Genomic DNA, 25,454 nt, shown 5'->3' with positions numbered 1-25,454 from the left:
AAAGTCATTTGAGAATGCGGCTCGCGTGGCGTGCTTTCCTATTAGCCAGTACCTGGTTATGACATCGATTATTGAGCTTATATGACATCTGCCTGTTTTAAGCAAGAAGCAACAGAAAAAGAAAAGAAGAAAAACACAATCACTATTTTTTTACATTGATGCAATTAAATTAGATCAGGTTCAAACGATTTAATTTTAAGTTTTATAATGAAAATTTTCAAGATCAAATCAAAATCGAATTTGTCTCTAAACATTTTTTATAATATATGAGTAACTTGGGTAAAATTTCACTGCGCCCTTTTTTCACCGTCTAAGAAATTCTACTCGACTCCAATTTTATGTCAAGTTCTTTGTAGAAAACTTTAAGGACGTGACAACAATTGTTTCAAAGAAGATATTTTTTTTAAGGTGCATCCAGAGCAATAAAACATTTTTGAAACATTTAGAAATAAAGAAATAATATCTATACTCGAGAACGGCTCAATGGATTTATCTTATCTTAGTATTGAAATGTTCGTGGAGGTCTAGAGAAGGTTTAAAAGGCGAGAAAAAATCGAATAATTTCCGGAAAAACGTTCTTAATTTCATTGCTTTTGTCGAGGACAGATCGCGGAATGATGTTGCTCTAGCGTTGGCTTCATCTGGAATAGCTGCGACTCTGCTAGAAGGCGGACGAACTGTGCATTCTGCCTTGAAATTACCATTAAACATGCAAATCACCGAAACACCACTTTGCAACATCGGCAAAAATAGCGCAATGGCCAAGATTTGGCAGATATGCAAATTTATTGTTTGGGATGAATGCACAATGGCCCATAAGAGGTCACTGGAGGTGATGGGCAGAACATTGAAAGATCTTCGTGACAAACACAATATTTTTGGTGGGGCCATGAATCTGTTGTCAGGTGATTTTCGTCAGACTCTTCCAGTTATTCCCCGATCAACTGTTTGCTGATGAACTAAATACATGCCTAAAACCATCGAATTTGTGGCAGTAGGTAAAGGCACTCCAATTAACAACTAACATGCAAGTATTTTTGCAACATGATGAAACTGCAAATGTGTTAGCGAAGGAGTTGTTAGATATTGGAAGTAATAAAGTTGCAATGGACACCTCGACCGGATTCAACACATTACCCACAGATTTATGTCACATCACAGATTCAAAAGAGGAGCTTATTCAACGTGTTTTCCCAGAAATAGCGCAAAAGTTCAATAACCATAATTGGATGGGTGAACGAGCAATATTGGCATCGAAAAATAAAGATGTCGAGGATCTCAATGCGACCATTCAGGTTTTTTTTTCAGGACAGTTGGTTTGGTTGGTTTTCATCAAATCAGTCGACACCGTCATGAACCAGGATGACGTAGTCAACTTTCCCACGGAGTTTTTAAATTCACTGGAATCGCCTAGATTACCAACTCACAATTTGCAGTTAAAAGTAGGATCAGTTGTCATCATGCTGCGTAAAATTAATCAACCTCGACTATGCAATGGAACAATACTGGCTGTGAAAAAGCTGATGAAAAACTTCATTGAGGCAACAATCATAAAAGGAAAATGCAAAGGAGAGGATGTCTTGATCCCGCGAATACCAATGATTCCAACGGATTTACCATATGATTTTAACCGCTTACAATTTCCAGTACGTCTAGCCTTTGCGTTGACAATAAATAAGTCGCAAGTACAGTCTTTAGAAGTTTGCGGAATGAACTTGGAGTTTCCCTGTTTCGCGCATGGAATTATACTAAGGATCTGGATCTCCACGTTGGGGGTTGTGCCGTGGGGGTGACTTCCTGGCCACATAAAAAATACCTTTAGTTGCGAAGCACCAACAAGCCTCGGATACGGACGGAATCACTGTTGACAACCCACGCAAACGAAATAAGGACAACGAAGTTCGGATATGTACGTGGAATGTTAGGTCCCCTAACAGACCACGTGCAGCCGAACAATTAGCGGAAGCCCTAAACTGCTGCAAGGTAGATATTACCGCCATCCAAGAAGTGCGATGGGATGGACCGGGCAAACGCAAACTAAAAGACTGCGATATATACTACGGCGACTGCTACCGAGAACAAAAACAGGATTTGTTGTTGAAACTAGACTCAGGCAAAAAGTCTTGAGTTTCAACAGTGTGAGCGAGCGCATCACGACAATCCGTATCAAGGCTAAATTCGCCCACATAAGCCTAACATGCGCGCATGCCCCAACAGAGGAAATATTCTTTGAGCTCTTGGACAAGACATTTGAGCAGTGCCCTGGGTATGACATTAAAATTACCTTAGGAAGAGCTAGGAAGAGAAGACATCTTTGGTGGCATAATCGGGAGTTACAGCTGTACGACACTACCTCCTACAACGGTAAAAAAAACCTCCCAAGGGTACAAGCCACGAACCGAAACCTGTAAAGACGATTAGGGGAACATCGTAGTAGAACCGCAGTCGATGCTGAGAATATGGAAAGATCACTTCTCCAAATTATCTAACGGCGATGACGAACCGAATTCCGCTGTAAAGGAGATAGAACCACTCAACCTCGGCGATGCAGACCAACAATTCCGCCTACCCGACCTTGACGAAGTGAAGATAGCTATACCTAAATTTAAGTCAAACAAAGCTGATGGAGCTGATGGTATCACTGCCTAACTATTCAAAGCAGCAGGCGATGACCTAGTACGGAGCATCCAGCAACTCATCTGCAAAATATGGTAGGAAGAAAGCATGCCCGATGAGTGGAATCTCAGCATAGTGTGCCCGATACATAAGAAAGGAGACCCTCTAAACTGCGCCAACTACAGAGGCATTAGTCTCCTTAATTAACATTGCATATAATATCCTCTCTGCCGTATTATGTGAACGTCTGACGCCATTCGTCAACAACCTGATTGGTCCTTATCAGAGTGGCTTCAGACCAGGAAAGTCCACTATCGACCAAATATTCAAACTACGGCAGATCTTGGAGCTTCAAATCGATAACCACTATCTCTGTATCGATTTTAAAGCCGCGTATGATAGCATCTATAGGGAAGAGCTCTACCAAGCAATGTCTAGTTTTGGCATCCCTGTCAAACTTATCCGTTTGTGCAGAATGACGATTGAGATTGCACGCTTCTCTATTAAGGTCGGAAAAGATCTTACCGATGCATTTGATGTCAAAAAAGGTTTTAGACAAGGCCATGCACTGTCATGCGACTTCTTCAACATCGTTCTGGGAAGAATTGTGCAAAACTCAACTGTCAACACTAGAGGCACAATCTTCCAAAGGTCCATCCAATTACTCGGATACGCAGATGATATTGACATAATTGGAAGATCAAAGCGTGATGTCAGTGGAGCTTTTTTGAGCATTGCGATGGAAACGAAGAAGATGGGTTAAGTGGTCAATGAGGGCAAAACCAAGTATATGCTGTCATCAAAAAAGGACACTGAACAACGACGTCTTGGACAAAACGTCACCATGGACAGCTATAATCTCGAGGTAGTTAAGGACTTTGTCTACCTAAGCACCGCTATTAACACAGACAACTACACCAGTGCTGAAATCAAACCAAGAATTAATCTTGCAAATCACTGCTTCTTTGGACTTAGAAGGCAATTGAGAAGTAAAGTCCTCTCTCGAGCATCTCGCCTGAACCCTGTCAAAGAAAGATGAGAGCGTCTTAGGATGCTTCGAGAGAAAAATTCTTCGGGTGATTTTTGGTCCCGTACGCATAGATGGAGAATGGAGGAGAAGATATAACGACAAACTGTACGGGCTGTACAGCGACACTGATCTAGTTAGCAGATTTAAAGTCCAACGGCTAAGATGGCTAGGTCATGTAGAGCGGATGGACATCAACGCTCCAGCCCGGAAGGTCTTCGAATCCAATCCCGAGGGACGACGCAGTAGAGGAAGATCGCGACTCAGGAGGTGGGAGAGGACCTCAACCAACTTGCAAACATACATCAATCTTGTTAATGGAGCTTTAAGATTAAAATGTCAAAATTTCAGAATACATCATAACATAAAATTAAATTGCTATCTTTGACCGATATCTGTCAAATCACAAATTTCCTATGTTTTTGCATTCCATGGGGCAAAATAAATTGATTTGTTTTGTACGTAAGATCAAATGTGCAGATCTGGATTTTCAGCAGATTTACCCCTCACAAAAAAAATCTATCTAATATTAAGTTATCAGGGAAAAAACCATAAAAGTTATTGTAGCCATTTAACGATTTTAACATAAATATAATTTAAAAAGATTTAAAATGCTTAAATCGTTTGAAATTTTAAAAGCATCATTTAAACTTACTCTACTTTAAAATTTTTCATTTATTAGGTGGTTGGAGTTAAGCGATCTGTTGGTTTATGATAAATTAATCTCAACATTTCAAAACTATAATTTAACTTTCAAAATGTGGTACTTATCCCAATCAATAAAGAACTATTTTTACACAATTAAATTTCAATTCAACTAAAGTAAAAGTTCATTATAAAAGTCGCTCAAAACTAGCTCTAAAATGACACTATCTGGGACAAATAAATAAATAAGTTGAACTTGCAACAATTTTCTTGATCTATAAAAGACAACAAACAATGAAACTTACCTTTTTATATTACAAACAAAAAAGACAACAAATATGAAAACCTGTAAGTAACCCCAAATGTAGATCAATGGTTTAAGACTTCTTTGGCAGTATATTTTTATTTTTATTTTATGATTTTAATGAGAAAGCTGCTTAAGCAAACAATCAAAAGTCATACACCAAGCAAATAATCTTGAATTCGAGCCCAGCCAGTGAGCCAAGCGAAATGACATGCAAAATACGCACCATTACTTTCTCCTATCCGCGTTAATACCTTACCATACCTTATACCTTGCCTTGCCATTCGATCTGGCTGGCCTGGCCATACCTTACCTTTCTTAACTACCTTCGTGTACATTGCTGGGGCACTCTTTTGGAATGTTTTTATTATTTTCTTTGACAAAATTGCTTTGTTATTTTTAAATTTTGCTTTTAAGCTGCGAATGTAAATAACCTTTTAATAATATCATGAAGCTTAAGCCTCAGTAGGAATGTATTCAAGTCTCGAGAAGACCCAATTGACAGTTGTTGTAAGGCATTAATTTTGGTTGGGATTGCTTTTCTTTTTTCATTTACAACGCGGAGCCAGAGGCTATGAATCACAATTAAGAACTGGTTAAATAAAATGCTTAACAAATAAATATAATTATAGGGCTATAAAATTAAAAATCCTTCAAAAGGCACCTAATTTATTTATGTTTCGTTAGTTTTGTGCCTTTCTGTTAACAATGACTTGTAATAAATGAAATGGGAGGAATGTCTCAGGTGTGAGACTTTCGTAATAATTGAAAATGGTCGTTGATGGCTCAATAAAAAAATATCTATTATCCATGGTGATTTTAATAAATGTAGCTTCGCAAATATGACCACTATTAATTTTTATAGTGAGGCAGACTCTATTGGACCCTTAAGAGTATTTTTTATATTCTATAATAATCGCGGTTATCATCACAATGATCCACTCCAAATAGGGTCAAGTAATTAGAGGAGTTTCCATGTGTTAAATAAATCAATTTATCTGTCATTAAAAATATACTCTTGTTGTTGCATTCCATGGGGCAACATAAATTGATTTATTTTTTATTTAAGATCAAATCTACAGATCTGGATTTTTCAGCAAGTTTAAACCTCTTTACACTATTTTTAATTGAATTTAAAGAACATTTTAGCTTGGAATTTGACAGCTCTTCCGCTTCGGAATTGTCATTTTAAAAGTAGTTAATGTCATTCCCCTTTCGAAATTGAGATTGAAAAATATTCGTTTTCGGATATTTTGATTTTCGAAATTAAATGCATTCATGGAAAACAACATTAAATTATATTATTTGACGTTTAGAGGAGTTGCTCTTCGATCAGTTTTTTCAACGATGGTTTTTTTAAAAGGAAATGTGATACTTAAATGTATTTTGACAAGTAAGTATACATTTTTTTGTATTATCTACATATTTAACTTTCACGAAATTATGTTTTGTTTTATTAAATATTTCCATTATTTAATCGATTAGTAATTAAAAAATATTTATTTCCCAGTTATATGGAAAATGTGTTTTTATGAAACTCTACAAGACAAAATGTCAACTGGTGTGGAAAAGAAAAAGTAATTTTCTTATGACAAAAATAGAGACAACCATAATGTAGGGTATCTCTTTATTGTTGTAAAGCCTAGTACATACTTGTGAACCATCTCGTGAACCCATACAAATTTCAGTTTTTGGTTCACCTGTGAACTTGCTCGTGAAGCTGAGTGGAGAACAAAGTGGAGAGTTTTCGTTCACGGGCAATTCACGTGCAAAATGTACGGGAACTGTTGGTGAAGCTTTGACATTTGGTTTGTTCATGTTCACAACGTGTACTCACAAGTGTGTACCAGTGAGCAATGTCAAAAGTTCACTTTCTCCACTGGCGAACGTTCACTTCACGAGGAAGTATGTACTAGGCTTAAAGCCAATATATAGATTATCTCATCTGAATTAAGAAGAAAATATAGAATTATAGGGCTTACCAACAACTGGTTTAGTTTTTAATATCCTACTTAGGCTCTACCATCATGTATTACGTTGTCAGTTTTGACATTTAATAAAACTAGTTTCATTTCGAAGAGACCTCTATTTGAGCAATTGTCATACATGAAGCTGTCATCTATTGACATTTGACAATTGAGAACTACATCATTACTAAAAATGGAAAGGCACAGGTTTCACCAACGCATGACAATTGTAAAAATAAATTGCAAAAAATGACTACGTGCCACACAGAAACGAACATTCGTCATTTTAAGAGAAAAGTTTCCGTGTAGATACTCGAAGAGTTGATTACAATTTACTACCGACCTCATGTGATTTAACGATGTGTTAGACTTAGACCATACTGATAAAAAAAAAGCACGGTTTGTAGAACAGCTGATTACTTTGACGAATAATCGCTCCTAGGGTGGTATCAACTCGGATTGAAAAATTGTCTTATTGAACACGATTCTGTGATACTTGTTAACGTTTCCCACTGAATTATGTTGAAGCCATTTTTTGTGAAATTTTTGACATTCTTCTGATTTTTTTCGATGCCAATATTTTTCGAGGAACAAATTGTCGAATTTTATTTATGTATGTATTTTACTATTTGTAGGTACTAATTTTTTGAAAAAAAAGTGCAAAAGATTCAGCACCTGGTAAGCTAGATAGAAAAGAAACGAAATCTACTGCAATGGGTGAACATTGCTTTAATCAATCAATTAAAAATCAATCAATCAAATTAAAAATTTGATCTAAACACTAAGATAAAATTATTGATGTTGATATATGTATGTCATACTTTAATTGGAACTTAATCCTTTATTTTAATGTTGAAACACAACTAGATCAAATAAAATTATTTTGGAATGACATCTAGATTGACTTCACTTGGAATCATAGTGTAAGAAAGATATTTCTTGTCTGACTTAATTAAAGAAAAAAAAAAAAAACTTTCCTAAATTGGAAGGCAACTTTTTGACATCTAGTCAAACAGATTTTTTGAGTCAACGTTCACAGCTTCATTGCTTGAAACGTTGGCCAACACACGAATTACACCATTCAGCCAATGCTCTCCCAAAATACGTTAACGTTGACTGTCGCTGTCAATTCGTTGACTTGAAAAACTTTGACAACCATATGATTTCAAACAAGGAATGGCTGCGTTAATTCTCAGACAGATAGGGTATCCGGATACCTTTTTGTTAGTGTTTAAAGTGTAAAATAACAGCTAATCAAAAAAGGCTGAGATGACAAAAAAGGAATCAAAAGATATTCAAGAATTTCTGGATTATGTCAGAAATTCAACCATCAGCTGACAGAACAGCTGAAGGTTGAATTTTAAGAAACTTGAACATTGATTTCAGCTTTTTGTATTTGAGGATGTTCCGTACATAAAACACGATGAAAAAGCTATTTGCCTCCGAATTTTAAAAGGTAATTTAATTTATTTTTTTAAACTTCAAAATTGACTTATGTATTTTGTTCGCGTTTTGTAAAAGACCAATTTGCTAGGTATTACCTCCAGTCTAGTGTCCAGCATTCTGAAGTTGAAGAACCTCATCCTGTTTCAGAGGTAGGACAAAATACAGGTAAATAAATATTTATCTTGTGGAAATAAATAATTGTAAATTTTCTGTTTTTATGTAGAAAAGCATACGGAGCCGGACAGCTTGTGAAGCTACAAGCAAATAAGGTCGCTGAAAGGAAAGGTAAGTTATTCTTTCAGATGATTCAAAACTCCAAAGAAGAAAAGCGCAATTCCCTTTTTTTAAGGTTGGGAACATAAGCCCATTCTGCTCTTCTTGCAGGAGTAAAGACAGAGAAAGGACTAGCTCCGAGACCAAAAAACCCGGTGCAGAACAATTTTTGAAGAAATTGCAAAAGTTCTTGAAGAGCACGCGGGTCAATTTTTGATGAGAAGAAATTAGAAATAAAATTCAAAAATATAAAATTTGAATACAACATTATCAAAGACAATAACAAGAAAACGTCTACTGGTCGAGAGCGAATGAATTGGCCATACTTTGAGATGATGGCTGAAATTTACCTCAACGAGGCACAAGTGACATCGAAACAATAAGTTATCTTGTGCCATCCTCTGGGGTCTATCCTCATCTGACAGAACAAAGTGCCCGATTTTTTTTATGAATAAGGTGAAGAAGTTTTTTATTATTTTAAATAGTTTAAGTTAAGTAAGGTAAGTAAGCAATTAAGTGATACATATATTGTTTTTTATAGGTTAAGTTTTAATGAAGTGATAATTTTGTTTTTTTTTTTATTTATATTGTTTTTTTTATCGAATGGATGTAATTTATTTTGTATCTCAGAATTAAATATAGTACTTAAAAAAGAGCTAACAAATAATTCTTCTTTTCGTTTGTATTGGATGGAACCGGTCTTTCATTTTCGATGATAATATTTTCGAATTCATCGCTTTCTGATATATCAAGCACAATATCGTGCAAATAATCCGGACTATGTCTTTGTAAATGGTTATGCAAAATACAACACGACGCATTTTTTTTATTTGCCACCAATGGTTCCGCAACATCTAAATGTCTTAGACGGCGAAATTGTGCTTTCAATAAACTAAATGTACTTTCAATGGTTACTTTAGCACTTCTGATGCGAGTATTGAAATGGACTTGTCTCGGTGTCAAGTGTCCATTGTCACGAAATAGTGTAACCAAATTATTTTTAGAGGATAAGCTGGGTCTCCTAGTAAATGATATTCCCCAAATATAATTTCATCCATCTAATGATAAATAGGACTGTTTCGAAAAACCCTTGCGTCGTGTTGTCTCCCAGGGGCTCCAATGTGAACATCGGTGAAACAACAACGTTTTATCACAATCAACTTCAAAAAACGGAAAATGAAGATTAAAACGCATTTTTCAAACATTAAACTTCAAAAAAAATTGTAAAATATTTCGCCATGTTAGGCTATTGACAATCGGATAGGGAAGGAAATTGAATAATCAATAAGGTTTCGTAAAGGTTGTTTTATTTGTATATGGCAACCGTCAATTGCAACAACAACTCCTGGATATAGATTTTTCTCGGAATGCTTGAATGAAAATAATATCTTCAGACTTAACAATTTTAATAAATATTGTTGTAATGTTAAAAAGTTGGTTATTTAATATACTCTACGAGCAATGAACATTAGGGTGTCCCGTCGATGTATGAGAAAGGAGCTACACTATCAAAAGGGGTATCAAAATTTGCTTAATTTTACACAGATAAAGAAAACGTCAAAAAAACTGAAAGAACATGTTATCTTGGGGGTAGTACCGGGCTTTAAAGATTTTTAAATTTCATGTTTTTACAGTTTGAATAAAACTATAAAAAAAATAAGTTTTAAACGTATTTTATTATTTTTATTATTTAAACAAATCACATAAAAACAAAATAAGCAAGAAATAATTTTCAATTAATGACATAACCTTAGAATTTAAACTTATTTTTGTGTCCAAAATTTGGCATTTCTGCACGAGATTTCAACTTCTTTTTAATAAAGCCATCTCTAGAAGTAGGGTCAGTTACACTCTGTGATGCCTCTGTTACCAGTTTAACACATCTTTCCACGGATTGGGTGTGACAGGGAAAGTCAACAATTTCCACGCTCTTATCTTTTGTCATGATGTGAGGGTCTTCAAAAGAAATATGTCGAAGAACCGGGGGTAATGTTACCCGACATTCGTTCCACAAAATAATTTCGGTATAATCTTTAGCAGAGAAGTTGATCTTTGGTGGTTTTTATATCCTGCGTTTGTTGATATTTTCAGCTTCTCTAGCTTTTTTTATTCTTCGCAATGCCAGCTCCCGAATGTGGTGCCTTGCATCAAACAACATACTGATAAGCAAGTTTTCTGGATGTGCAAAATAAGCATTTCTTTCTACAACAGAATCCACAACACATCTCAAATTTTCGGGTAAATATCGAGAGTACATAAATAATTGGAACATATGTTTGGCTCCATCCTTAAAAGATGCCTGTCGCTTGATTCGGAACCAAATTGGAGCATATACTTTGACGATGTAGTTGACAAGCAATAGCAAATTCTCTGATGGACGAAGAGTACTAAGATAAAGTCTCAGTATGCGATTAGCTGAAGTAAGCCATCTCGAGTGCGCCATTTTTCCAGGTTGACGGTTTGCCAGCTCAGGAGAACAGAAACCAGTAGATACAGCTTGACATATCTGATAAAGAAATTTTTGTACTAAGTACTAAGTTCATCAACCACATTTTTCGGCAAGTCAGACATATTACCAGCCACTGCACAAAAGCTCACGGTGGTTTTACTTTCGCAATCAGTTGATTGTTTCCCAATAGGTCCAGAATATTCTCTAGGACCCGAAGTGCAACCATCAAGAATAAATGACGAAGAGGTAACTCATTGGCGTGAAGCATGCAAATACACCATTGCAGCGGTCTCTTCAAGAACTCCTTTAAATATCGAATGACGCCTCCCTTCCAACCAGTGTTAATTGCTGTTCCGTTACATCCAATGCAAAGCACGTCATCTAAATTCCAACTTTGACTCTCTAAAAAGGTTGTGATGGAAGTAAAAATCCCTTTTGCGGTGCCACGACCTGGTGTTGTGTGTCCCAAGTAATTTCATAATTTTTTTTACGGTGATAACGCGCCCCTATTTTCTCATTTATTATTTCTTCCATCAAAGTAAATGCTTTTTATAGCAATACCTCCGATATCTTATAAAGCTTCTTTACGTGATTTCGATACAGCTCGGTGGATCTTATTTTTGTCTATAACAAGAGTTGAATCTTTGGAAGAAACCAAGCCGACATCAGCCAAAATAGCAGAAGCGACAGCAGCAGCAGATCGCGTAGATAAACCGTATCGATCACACACCTTGGCAACTGTTGGCAACATCAATCTATTGCGATAAGCTCTTGAAGTCGATGGTACCGCTGTCAAAGGGGGGTTTGTTTCTGGGGAAGATTCACGCACCAACTCTTCATTGCAGTTTCCTGAGACAAAACCTTTTCCTGCGTAGACCATTTTTTTGCTTCCCTCTTTGACTCTTCAATTTGCCTCTTATGTCGTTTCTTCAAGATATTTGTTTCTTTCTTGTCAACCCCGCTTATAACCATTTTCCTTTCACTTATTTGATCCAACAAAAAACTTCTCTCATGGATGAGAACTTCCTTTGGTTTTAAACACGAAAAGCTTCTCAAATGACTCTAAACTAAACTAGGAAACAGTTAAAAACCCATATCCTTAAAGGACATCAATAAATGAAGTCATTTGTGCAGGTAGGCCTCAAATTTATAAACATATTTTTCTTCAAAATCGGATAGGTATAGAAGCTTTAATTCAAATTGTGTCAGATTTATAGAGCAGTTGTTTTAAGTTCCAGGAAAATGATGATCCGCCAAAATTTAAAAAAATTCAATTTCGTCACCTATTGGGGGTATTTTTAGCTTTTAGTATTGTTGCATGCAAATAAAAACGTCAAATATGTTCTAAACCTAATAAGATCAAAATGTTAATATTTTATACTAAATAGTAGCTCAGTAACCGAAATTAAGGAAGGGAAAAAAAGCATAAAAATATCAATTTGTCAAAATTTTGAGGGTCAGTTCAACCCCATAGACAAATTTTAATATTTTTTTTATATATTTTTGTAATCTAAGTCCAATTACGCAAGTTTTGAGAGGTCTTTTGTTCGAAAAATCCAAAACAAAATTCGTCGGGACACCCACTTGGAGAATTCCGCTGATTGCAAAATGAGCAGAACTCTTAGCTGAATTGAACCTGTCTCTAGCTGATAAGAAACTTTTTTTCTTACTTACAACAGTTTTTACTAAAAGTAAAAAGTTCTATCACTTTGTGGCACTTTGTGCAAGAGATGCTAATAATTTGAAATTGTTGATAAGCAATTCATTATAGGTATTAACACTAATTTGTTCACATTTTATTGGCTATTCTAGTTGATGGTGCATCTTGAATAGTTTTTAAAGAAGCGTTGGATAACTAAGCGGATATATTATGCAACAAAAATCAATTCAAATTTTCGAGACAATTATTGTCGTCTGCTTAAGGAATATAATTATTTAAAGAAGTTTTTACATAATAAGTATTTATGGTCCATTGAATCGAAGATCAAAAATGATTGTAAATCTTTTTGGCATTTTTATAATGTAAAAAGGAAATCGGTGGGATTCCCTCAAATATGAATTACATTGGTAACGTAAGCAGTGATATATCTGAAATCTGTGACATGTTTGCAACTTTTTTTCAATCGAATTTTGTGGCTGATGCCTCTAATCATGATGTTTTGCCAACTTATTCGCAAATAATTGATATGGGTTCTATGTTCATATCTGAGAAAGAGGTATATGCTGAACTTTCTAGCTTAGATTGTAGTTTAAGCATGGGACCCGACAATATACGCGCAAAGTTTTTGAAAGAGTGGGCATGTATTTTGTCGAAGCCCTTGTGTTACATATTCAACCTATCTCTTCGAAGTGGTAAGTTTTTGAATAATTTTCCTATATTACTCCCATATATAAATCTGGCTCTAAGCAATCTGTGGTAAATTATAGACCCATTGCAAAGTTGCAACTGATTCCAAAGATTTTTGAATCGATTGTGAAGAAGAAAATCTATGAAGTAGTGAAAAATCATATATCGGTTTACCAACATGGTTTTGTTCACGGGCGATCTACTGCAACTAATTTGACTATTTTTGTAAACTTTTGCTTGAATAACATGGAAAACAAACGTCAAACCGATGTAGTTTTCACAGATTTTTCAAAAGCATTTGATAGGGTAAGCCATCAAATTTTATTAAAAAAAAACTTTCCTTCTTGGGATTTCACTCAACACTCCTTAAATGGTTCAGCAATTACTTATGCAATCGCTCACAGTTTGTAAAAATTGGATCTAAATTATCTTTTAAAATTCATAATTACTCTGGTGTGCCTCAGGGCAGTCACCTTGGACCCTTGTTATTCCTACTCTTTATTAATGATCTTCCTGTAGTGATTAATTGTTCAAAATCTCTGATGTTTGCAGATGATGTAAAAATTTTCAAGTCAATCAAGTCAGTTGCTGATTGTTTGGATTTACAAAGAGATATTGATAAATTGAACGAATGGTGTACTATTAACTCCTTGTGCTTGAATACAAATAAATGTTCACTTATGTCTTTTTCAAGGTCCGTCGTGCCTATAATTTTTGAATATAATATTGCTAACGTTTCATTGCAAAGGGTTGTAAACCAAAAGGATTTAGGGGTCATTTTTGATTCACACTTATCTTTCAATGTTCATATTGATTATGTTATATCGAGAGCTAACGCTATGTCTGGATTTGTGTTCAGTAACTCTCAAGAAATTCGAGATCCTTACACACTGAAATCCTTATACGTAGCTTTAGTTCGTCCCATTTTGGAATATTGTAGTATTGTACAGTCTCCTCTTTTTAAAAAAGATTTTATACGTATCGAAAAAATTCAAAAACGATTCTCTAAATATGCGATTCGAAAACCGAACTGGTCTAATTCCATGCCATCTTATAAAAGTAGGTGCTTACTAATTAGTTTAAAACCTTTATCTTGTAGAAGAACTTATTATTCGGTAATATTCGCAAGAGATGTAATCACGGGACATATTGACTGTCCCCCTCTTTTGGCCTTGTTTGGTATATATGCTCCTTCTAGATCCTTAATACCAAGAAGTAATGATTTTTTGCATATTCCTCGGCATGTTACAAATTATGGTCAAAACGAACCAGTTACTAATGCTTGTATAAATTTCAACAAGTATGCAAATGTTTTCGATCTTAATCAAAATAGAAATAGTTTTAAAGCTATTATTATGGAAAGCATTGTCTAAAGTTATGTCAACATAACATAAAACATAAAATAAGGCAAGTTTTTAAGTATCTGATTGGACAGCTGACAAACAAATTGTCATTCAATTAAGCAACATTAGTTAGGGGCCGGTTATAGCTATCAGTAAAATCCATCAGTAAAATTTTTGTTTTTAGTTTTTGAGCGTGTTATAGATTTATTTCTAACAAAAGATTGATGCAATAAGATGAATCCTATATTGAAGTATTTTTTCAAAATGTAACAATGCATTTAAAGTTTTATTTAATTTATAAATCCATTTTAATTTTTTTAATGATGAAATTTCATTTTACTGAACAGCTGACTGCCAAAAGTCAAAAGAAATTCCATTTCGTTTTATTGTTCGTGTTTCAATTTTTTGCTGTTCCGATCACATCATTAAAAATTTTACTGATGAAAGCAACAGCAAAAAAATTGTCTGAGGCGCGAAGCTCGATGTTATGATCGAAAGTAAACAACATTTTCCTAGCAAAACAAATTAAAAAAATAACAAAAATGACTTCAAAAAAAGAGTTTGAAACCAAATTAATACTTGAAGTGAGAAACCATATGTGTCCTTATGCCAAAGACGACCAAAAGTATTCAGACAAAATTGCACGAATAAATGCTTGGGGGGATATATCCCTTGTCTTGGGAAGGCCTGGTAAGTTTATAGTTATGGAATGATTAAACCTGAATTGTTGACAATAAAATTTGTTATTTTCAGTCGAAGAGTGCCAAAGTAAATGGACCACGCTCCGAAATTCTTGTCGGTCTTATTTTCGTGCCGAAAATAGTGTGCCGAGTGGCTCTGGAGCTACAACTCCGGTACGATGGACTCATTTTGAATCACTTAAATTTTTAATACCCTATGTGAGGATTCCAGACGAGTAAGTATAATCGGAATCTGATAAAATAGGGGAGATAATAATTTTTTTTACTTTTAGTGATTGTGGTAATTATAGCCAAAAACAACACAATTCATCGAATTTGGAAGTCATTGACCTGGGTACTGAGCCGCATATTCGAAAGAACAAAGCCCAAAAGAGGCATATTGAAGAGCCTCTGGACAGAGTGCTCAAAGCAATAGAAAACAAGGAGGTGAGGAGCCCGATGGAGCTGTTCATGGAGAACGTTGCACTCCAGGTATCGGATTTTAGTCCGCAAAGAATTGTTCGGTTCCAATCGAGGATACTTTCCATTTTGGGCGAGGAAATGGCCGAGCACTTGGCTGGTGCTCAAACATAAGTTTGAATTTCTTTTTTTTTTTTGAATGAATGTGATATTTTTTATATTGAAGTAATGTTTTGTTTTTTTTTTATATGATTTACGTTTGTTATTTACTGTTTTTTTTACTGAAGTGATGTTTTGTTTTTTTTGTATGGATTTATGTTAAGTTAAAAGTAGCTCTAAGTTGCTGTGAAATCGAAATTAGATTAAGTTTTAAGGAAGAATATTTTCATATTTATTTATTAAATAAAATTTTGAATAAAAAACTTAAATAATTTTGCTTTAAATTCTCTCCCACTGGTAATCAAGGTTTCCCTCCGTCACAAGCCAGTCAGAAAATGCGTTTCTGATATTAACAGCCATCGATGCTGGTTCGGCATTTCTTGCATCCTGATCCACCAACTGCGCTGAAAATTCATCTTGAAAATGGGAAGGATTCAAGTGTTCTTTTTCATTCTGCAAAAAATTGTGCAGCACGCAGCAGCAAAGAATTAGGGGTTTGCCAGATCCATTTGAATTTCGAGAGGTTTTATCAGAACTCTCCAAGTGTGGACTAAAATACCAAATGTGCTTTCCACAATTCGCCTTGCTCTCGAGAGTCTAAACAATCAAAAAATTGATGATTCGATAGTGTACATACATATATATGAATTATATCTTTTTCGTACCTGTAGTTAAAAATCCTTTGCTTGGTGGTCAAATGAGAACCTGGGAAGGGAGTCATCAAATTATGTCGGAGGCCAAATGCTTCGTCTCCCACAAGAACGAAGAGTAGACAATTTTCTGTGCTTGGCAATTTTTGGTCAGCAGGAACAAATAATGACTTTGGGTTGCTTAGCCAAGCTTTTCCAAAGTTAGATGAAGCAAAAACAGTCGAGTCTGCGTTAGATCCGTGGGCTCCAATGCTTACCATAATAAATTTGTAATTTGCATCAACAACTGCCATCAGAATTGTTGAGAAGCATTTTTTATAATTGAAATTGAAACTGCCGGACTTTCTTGGGGCAAACATTTTCACATGCTTTCCATCAACAGCTCCAAGACAGTTGGGAAAATTCCAGTTTGACAAAAAATCCAAAGAAATTTCTTTCCAAAAACTGGGGCTTTCGGGGACTGGCATAACCAAGTCTGTAAAATGCTTGTTGATTGCCTGAATAGTCTGCATTATACACCATCTGACTGTTGTTTTTCCCATCAAAAATCGGAAAGATAGGTCCGCGAAACTAGCTCCCGTAGCGAGGAATCTGAAACAATCAGTGTAATGAAAATCTCAAATTATGATAATATTGAATTTTTGTACCTTAAAGTCAAACAAAGTTTCTCCTTGGCACTTATGGTATCGTTTCGAAACAAATTAAATCTAGGCTGGATATCACTTCGTATTTTTAAAAGCATACACTGGAACTGCTGACGGCTCATCCGAAAGTACTCAAAAAACTTAATTGGGAACAACTCGAGTCTCTTAATAAGTGAAAAATATTCGCCATGTATCTTCCGAGCATGGAAAAGCGGGTGTACTTGAAAGCGTCGTATTTTTTGAGAAGATCTTTTATTTATTATACACAAAGCTGTTGCAATCAATAAATTTTGTTTATTTTTTGCACGACCCATGATAAGATCAACTTAATTTCACAGAAGCACAAACGATAACAAACAAATGAATAACAAAACGAACTCTTCAAATAGAAACTTCAAAGTGACATTTAATTTAATGACGTAAATTTACTGATTGCTATGATCGCTCATCAGTAAAACATTTCAAATTCCTCCTGTTTCAAATTTTACTGATGCATTTTACTGATAGCTATAACTGGCCCCTTAGGAAAAATCTCTCTAACTATCAAATCAAGTATAGCTGTCAAAATGACAGCTGATCGTGTTTTTTCATTCAATTAAAACTGAACTTGTGCAAAATTATTTTTAAAGTTTAGTGTAAATAGGTCCCTTATAATATTTTAGAAAAGAAACAATATACATAAATCTCAACTTATTATGAAATTGCACTCTGTATTTAAATATTCTGTACCTGAAGGTAAAATATAGGGAAGTAAATTTAAATGAGAACCTTGGTCTAATTTTGTGTTCAAAGAATGCAGCTGACTGCCAAAGAAGTGACTAATAATGCCTAAACGTGCCCAATTGGTTGTACTATCTAGTCCGTATGTTGTCAAATTCCGTCGTTTGACACATCTGAGAACTGTCTAAAATGTCTTCATTCTTATATTATAATAAACTTCCAGCTGTCTGAACGTACAATTTTACCTTGAAAAGAATGAGGTGACAATTGTTTGTAATCATCTCTATATTTAATAAGAAATTAAACGATTATTTAAACTAAAAAGAGCCTAAGTTTTGGAAACTCGTTATCTCAAAGTCTAAAAATTAATGGCTTGAACTCCATTAGTCCCTAAAAATTTTAAATAACTTAACTGGTACCTAATCGTGATGATGGTTATTAATTATATTATTTCACGGCCTGTAGGTCTGTAATCATTTATCTTTTCTTTTAGTTTGTTTATAGGCATAAGTACAACTGCACAAAAGTTTAATTAAATTCTTCTGGCGTAAGTTTAACTACACAAAAGTTTAATTAAATTCTTCTATCACGCAAGACTACAATACGGAAGGGAAAGTGCATTGTGTTTGGTTTTATGGGAAGTATCACTGCGCCGCTGCTGCACTGACGATTTAGATTTATTTGCTGATAAAACATAAGCAGCTTATGTTTATTTTCTTGGACCTGTTAAAGAGGTTCTTATCTTATGTCTACCCTGGTTACAATTATTTTCAAGTTAATTTTTTTTTTAATTGCACTGCTAACTATAAAAATAAGAGGGGGACTTATAAGTGATGTCAAACTGAAGAAGCAGGCCTAAGAACCACATTAAGTTTGACAAGAATTGTACTGGATGGAAATAAAGAGAACTCAAAAACATTTAAAGAAGTTAAAAGAATGTTTCATCAAACCTTACACAGTCAAAATCGGTTATAAGAAACACCATTGGATTGGGGAACTTGTTCGTTATAAGCAATTTTCAATTTTCTAGTCCTTATTTAAAAAAAAAAGAATATTTTTTATTTTTGTAAGATTTTAATTTATTTATAGTTAATACAACGAAACTTGTTCTGAGACTTGAAATAATTTAATATTTTTCTTCAAAGCACAAGAAACTTTGGTCTTGCCGTTTTCCAATAGACGGGCGAATTCTTAACATTCGTTTGAGGTTTAAAACTGTAGACAAGTCTCTTCAAATGCTCTGCAGTACATGTGGCGAGGTCGCTGTTAGTGAGAGAATGTGTCGTTAGGGGTTTCAAAGCTTCATCAATGGTGACTTTAACGTGCAATACTGGTATAGTGGCGAAAGAGAGAAAGACTTCGAAGATTCAGGATTGTAGACATTAAAGACTCGCATCAAACACAAGAAGAATTGGCAAGTTCATTGGAAGTGTGACAACAAGTGATTTCAAAACTTCGCAAAGCCATGGGTGGGATTTAGAAAAAAGAAATTTGGATTCCGTCAAGAGAATTGACGGCATTTAAGTGTTTGTGAACAGTTGCTTCAGAGGTAAGAAAAGGAAGTGATTTCTGAACGCATTGTGACCGAGACACTAAATTTGTTCATTTCAATAACCCTTAAAAGCAAAAAATTATTGAGATATCCCGGCCATGCTTACATGTCGACGGCCAATCCGAACATTTATATAGGTCCAAGATTATGATCTGCATTTGTTGGGGCCAGTTTGGCTTCATGTACTATGAGCCCATGGTCAAAACGTACTTTGAAACGTTAATATGGGAAGTCCAACCCCAGCTGCTGTATTCTCCAGACATTGCTCCCTCTGATTTTAACTTGTTCGATCAGTTGTTTATGATTTGACTGACTAACACTTTAGATCCTATGAAGAAGTCAAAAGATCGATTCGTGTGTTGCCTCCAAAAAAGAAGGATTTGTACGCTATGGACAATACTTTGAATCATGAGTAAGAATTTTTCAAATAAATGGTCATATTTTGGAAAAAAAAAGTCGGAAGCAAAGTTGTACATCTTAAAAAAAAAATTGCATTCGTTTCAAAACACATTCTTCATCTGATGAATTGAATTTGCTCTTTTAAGCAAGGTTAAGTTTAGTTAAAGTTGTTATCTATGATGGAAACGGACACACTCAGGCCAGTTTAATGGCCCATTGTGATACCACATGAATCTTGAGGCTTTCTCCTAAGCTTAATGGAACGAGTTTGAGTCCCTTACGAAACGTGAGAAGCTGATTATGCTAAAATAGCAAGCACCTTGAAGGCTTTAAATCTATAATGTTGGCCAGATGTTTTTCGTGACCTGACACGTGGTGATATTGTTCCACTTGGTGTTTTCCTTCTTTATAGCGTCTTGCATTAGCAACAATTTACAATTAGCCAAGAAAAGACTTCTTTTATAGCCGAAAGGTCTGGGAGGTATAGAAATCTGGAAGTTTTTGCCGAAATGCAAAGTCCGCTAATACAAAATATGGTACATATTTTGATTTAATTAAAAAAAAAATAGATTTAAATATTCCATAAATAATAATTTCTTATAGGTGATATCGTCAAGAGCGATATTTGATTAGTAAAATTTGTATAAATCTCGCAGGGATTAGTTCCCAAGAAAACATATTTGGTTACAGTCGATGTCGGTATAACCGATTTTGACTGTATATGTGCTTTCTTCAAATGCGTTCTTTATATTTGATCTTATAAAGTTAGACTTGTTTTAATTACCACAAATTCCAGACAACTTTTCGTAGCAGATTATATTTCACCCGAGGTTTATCATGCTCCGTGATTTAAGATTCAATTTTACTTTGAGGCCCATTTTCTTGAATCATAGTTAAATTTAATTATATATTTTATGAGAGTTTGAATGAATTTGATTTTCTTCACTTTCAGTTAAATTTAAAACCCTTGATAAAGAAACGTCAATTATACTTTCAATTAAACTTCCAAAATTAGGGTGTGCTTTGACATTTGTCCGTCATAGGTTGCATTCAATCTTGTGTCGGATAGGGTATCTTGGAAAGGTGGATTTTCGGAAACCTTGTTGAAGGAGTTGGATAGCTGTCAAAAAATAAAAACAACTTTCAGCTGTTCACAAAAAGCAGAGAAACATTTAAGCTTCGAAGTCAAAATTGTTGTAGGGTAAAACATTTAATGAATAATCCAACTGATTCGTAGGAGGATGACACAAGGGAAATTATTGTTTCGGTGCCATTAACTTATGCCTCGTTCAGGTAAATTTCAGCCATAATCTCAAAGTATGCCCAATTCATTCGCCGTCGACCGGTCGACGTTTTATTGTAATTGTCTATGATAATGTTGTATTAAAATTTCGTATTTTTTAATTTTATTTCTAATTTCTTCTCATCAAAAATTGACCTGTGATCTTTAAAAACTTTTACACTTCCTTGAAAAAAATTTCTTCGTCGGGTTTTTGGTTCTCGAAGCAAGAAGAGCAGAATGGATTTATGTTTCCAATGTTAAAAAAAGGGAATAGAGTGATTCTTCTTTGGGGTTTTGAATAATCTGAAAGAATAACTTACATTTCCTTTCAGCGACCCTATTTGCTTGCAGCTCCTCAAGCTGTCCTCCTTTGTATGCTTTTATACATGAAAACAAAAAAGTTAGATTTATTTATTTCCACAAGATTAATATACATATGTTTACTAGTATTTTGTTCTACCACTAGAACAGGATGAGGTTCTTCAACTTCAGAATTTTTGACACTAGACCAGCAAATTGAGGTAAGACCTAGTAAATTGGTCATCTACAAAACGAGAACAAAATAAGTCAATTTTGAAGTTTAAAAAAATAGATCATAAGTACCTACCTTCTAAAATTCGGACTCAAATAGCTTCTTTTTCGTCTATTATGTACAGAACATCCTCAAATACAACTTCAACTAACATTTTGTATCTTTTTGTTTACCAACAAACACAAAAAGCTGAATTCAAGTTTCTTGAAATTCAACCATGTGTTCTGTCAGATACCTACATAAACCAGAAATTCTTAGATACCTTTGGATTCCTTTTTTGACATTCAGCTGTTTTTGATTAGCTGTTATTTTACACGTAAAACACAAACAAAAAAGGTATACGGATATCCTATCTGTCTGAGAATAAACGCAGCCAATAAATTGCCTCAGAATACGTTTTTGTTATTGCTTTACGTCCAAAAACAGCTGAGATGTCAAAAAGGGAATCAGAAGGTATCCACATCCAGTTAAGAATTTTTGATGACATTTATAAGATGCTTGACACTTGTTCCGTCAAAGTGCAGATTAAATTTATTTAAAGCTATGACTAAAAGAATTTATTGAAATAGTAAAAGTACAGTCAAATTTAAAAATTATTGTTAAGAAAAACCTTTAAGTTACGAATTTTTCAATAAAAACCGAACCTACAAGCACCAGAGCTATGAAACTGTTTTGAAATGCATTGAACACCCCGCGGTTTTCACAGCTCCAACAGTATCCAGTCCCTTTTTTTAATGGATGGGCATCTTCAACCACCTTTTTTCAGTTCCGCAAGTGGTGAATGGGAGTGAAAGGACTAAAACAGGAAAGGCTCCGGGAGACGATCGAATACCAATTACAATTAGTTCTACAAGAATTGCACAATCGATTTTTTGTCCGTACTAACCGAGGAAGAGGACATTCGAAAGAGCGAACGTTCCACTTTACTTACTTACTTAAGGTGGCGCTACAGTCCGGGGCGGACCTGGCCCTTAACCAACATGCGTCTCCAGCCAGCTCGGTCCCTACCTAGCTGTCTGTAGTTTCGCACTCCAAGTTGGTTGAGGTCCTCTCCCACCTGAGTGCGCCACCTGAGTCGCGGTCTTCCTCTACTGCGCCGTCCCTCGGGCTGGAGCGTTGATGTCAATTCGCTCTATATGACCTAGCCATCTAAGCCGTTGGACTTTAATTCTAACTAGGGCCCGTACAGTTCGTCGTTATATCTTCTCCTCCATTCCGAGCGTTCCACATGACTTCAAAAAAAGCGATAGTAAAAATTTAAGCCATTAACGGATCTTTGCCCACATTTCGAAGTGGTTTGCAATTCGAAACCTGAAGATACATTCCTAGAAGATAAAAAAAGGAAAAAAAGAAATTGAAGATATTGAAGAAAGTACAATAGAATCATTATTGAGTTTGTTTTTTTAGAATGCAAACGGTAAAGAAAATACTGAAGAAAATGTAGGAACAAGTGTTGAGTTTGACTCTCAGAATAAAACCGGTGGAAAATGTATCGAAGAAATTATCAGTTCTGAAGAAATAAATCAATTAAGTTCAAGTTCTTACAATGAAAAAAATACTTCATTTTGTCTTTCATTTAGATAATCCCTATCAAAAACTTTTGAAAACGGAGATCTCGCAAGTAAATTATTAATCTTATAGTTTACTGGTTAAAGTTTATCATATCTTATTTTATGCATTTTTCCGTAACTGTCCAATAGTCCGAAGAATCAGTAGAATTATTAAATTTATCCATTTAATATTTAATCTAACAACAATTTTGACCTCACAGATCATATTTTTGTCTGTTTTTATGAACAATTGAAAGTTGTTTTCATTTTTTGACAGCTTTCTCAATTCACCTATCCAACTCGTTCAACAACCTATCCTAGATACCGTATCCAAAACGAAATTGAACGCACCCAATATATACATGTACATGAAGACAAGCGATTTTTAAATTGTAAATTTGAATGGAAATTTGAAGTGTTTCTCAATTATTGGACTTGTAAGTTTTACTAAATTGCAATAAACGGGAAGGAACAGAAATTAAAACTCAGACTCAATTTAATAATGAACTTCCAGTTGTCAAATTAAGATGTTTCAAGGTTGCCACTACTTCATAAATGACTGAATGCATTGAATGTGGAATAGTTTTTAAAGCTTTTATATTTACATATATCATGCCTAAGAAGTGGTGAGCCATGTATACATTGCATACGTTACAATTAAGACTACCAACAGATCTTATGTCAAAAAAACTATTTATTATCCAAATATATGTACATTTCAAACTTTTCTAGAAATGTACCGAATTCCAATTCTAAAGAAAAACCTAATACAGATGTCAAAAATTATTTCTTTTCCAAAGATATGTGAACTTTAAACTTTTCTAGAAATGTGCCGAGTTCCAATTCTAAAGAAATAGCAGTGTAGATTGCAATTGGAAAAAAAGCATCTGGCGCTGTCAACTGTCACCACGTTAGAAGATTTAATTGTTCTAAATTGCTATTTGTAGATTAATAAATAAGTCTGATACCGATAATCTTAAAAGGATATCTTTATCCCAGTTCCAGAATAAGATACTCTATACACACATTATCTAACTGAAGAACCAAAATAACTCGTCTTCATCGTTGCTGCTTTGTCGAATAATTAAATCTGCATGCAAATACTTATAAATCAGTTACTTAATTCGATTCGATTAAAGTGACAAATCTTCCAATTTACCTGACCCACTCTTCACATTCACACCATCTTCTCTCGGGGAGTCTTCCTCTTCAGCGAACGATGTTCCATGTCGTCAATATAATTCGTTCCATTTAATACTCGTAGACTTAAGCGTGAGTGCCAAGAATGGAAGCATTCCAATTGCTCGTAGTTGTATTATGCGTCTCAGAAAGCGTCAAGCGAGTATCATAGAAGCAAGCAACCGGTTGCTTGGTCGGCTTGGTTGTGCCATGTTGCCAATGTAATTAATGAATGCGCTTCGGCTTTTATCAAATCAACACGAACCGTTCAAAGGAATTCTCTATGCCGAAGTCGAAGTGACCATTTCATTACCTGTCGGCATATACCTAGTTGATTACCTGGGATTTATCACCTCAGGCGTGAGTTGTCGCACGCGGACAGTAGGTATGTATTTTGTTTTCCTTTGGTATGTAATTCTAAATGAATCCAAACGACTTGGTTTTGAGCACAGAAATTTAAGATTACTTTTTCACTTATTCGTATCATTTAGTTCTGTTAGAAAACTTGAAATATTGCTTTTGGTGGTTCATAAATCATATGAAGAATATGGAACTATTAGAGCTTAACTTAAGCCTATGATGACAAAGCAGTTTGATAAGCAAAATAAGAACACCAAAAGTCTAAGCAGCTACCAGTCAGTGGTATAATTGTTTTTCTTTTTTTTGTGACAACCCAATTAAAAAGCCATAAAGTAAAAATAGATGAATTTTAAGTAATGGTTTGTAAATAGTATAAGATTTCCTTAATTACAAGCATAATAAAAACTTAATAAGAATCTAGGACTAAAATGTCAAGTCAGATCTTTTTTTAAATACTCGTACTTACAGTCGTTACCAAAAGTAAATGTCGGAGGAAAATTCGGAACAGTTACACGAAAGAATAGCTCAAATCTTGAAAATTCCCTAAATGATAAAAAATCTGCTAGAAGCAGATATTTTCGTCTAAGAGTGCATTATAGCCTAACCACAACCTCGCCTTCGCCCGGCGATTTTGACAAATCAAATATACACAATGGACTGTTATGAGACAATCTGAAATGTTACCTCCGGATTTGCTTCCGATTTAGGTCGTAAATATCGTATCGACCGCAATGCCCGAATGGATCTGTTTTCTATTTAAGTGACTGCTTTCACAGGAACCTCTCCTTATCCAGACGGCAGCGGAGGAATTTCCGAGATGGAATCGACGGTGGCGTCTACAGTTAAGGCTGAACTACTTAGAGAACACCTTATAGGGCTTCTACGACTTATTCGGAGCGCAGGCCTATAA

General features: G+C 34.8%; 2 protein-coding genes across 2 annotated transcripts; one reads left to right on the top strand and one right to left on the bottom strand.

Annotated features, from left to right (window-relative positions):
* Positions 1 to 709: 709 nt before the first annotated feature.
* LOC129940729 (uncharacterized) lies at positions 710 to 8,661 on the top strand. Its single transcript, XM_056049169.1, has 5 exons — positions 710 to 946; positions 999 to 1,646; positions 8,081 to 8,154; positions 8,229 to 8,290; positions 8,555 to 8,661. The coding sequence occupies exons 1-5, from the start codon at positions 710 to 712 to the stop codon at positions 8,659 to 8,661; spliced, it is 1,128 nt and encodes a 375-aa protein (XP_055905144.1).
* Positions 8,662 to 16,164: 7,503 nt separating this feature from the next.
* Positions 16,165 to 17,474, bottom strand: LOC129940718 (uncharacterized). Its single transcript, XM_056049160.1, has 3 exons — positions 16,974 to 17,474; positions 16,342 to 16,917; positions 16,165 to 16,273 (listed from the first exon to the last, which is right to left on the bottom strand). Exons 1-3 carry the CDS (start codon positions 17,282 to 17,284, stop codon positions 16,165 to 16,167), a joined length of 996 nt encoding a protein of 331 aa, XP_055905135.1. The 5' UTR covers positions 17,285 to 17,474.
* Between the last annotated feature and the right edge of the window lie 7,980 nt (positions 17,475 to 25,454).

Source organism: Eupeodes corollae, chromosome 1 (genome assembly GCF_945859685.1).
Source record: "Eupeodes corollae chromosome 1, idEupCoro1.1, whole genome shotgun sequence".
Taxonomy (NCBI): Eukaryota; Metazoa; Arthropoda; class Insecta; order Diptera; family Syrphidae; genus Eupeodes; species Eupeodes corollae.
Note: the sequence above shows the minus strand (reverse complement) of the source record. Positions and strands in the feature narration are given on the sequence as shown.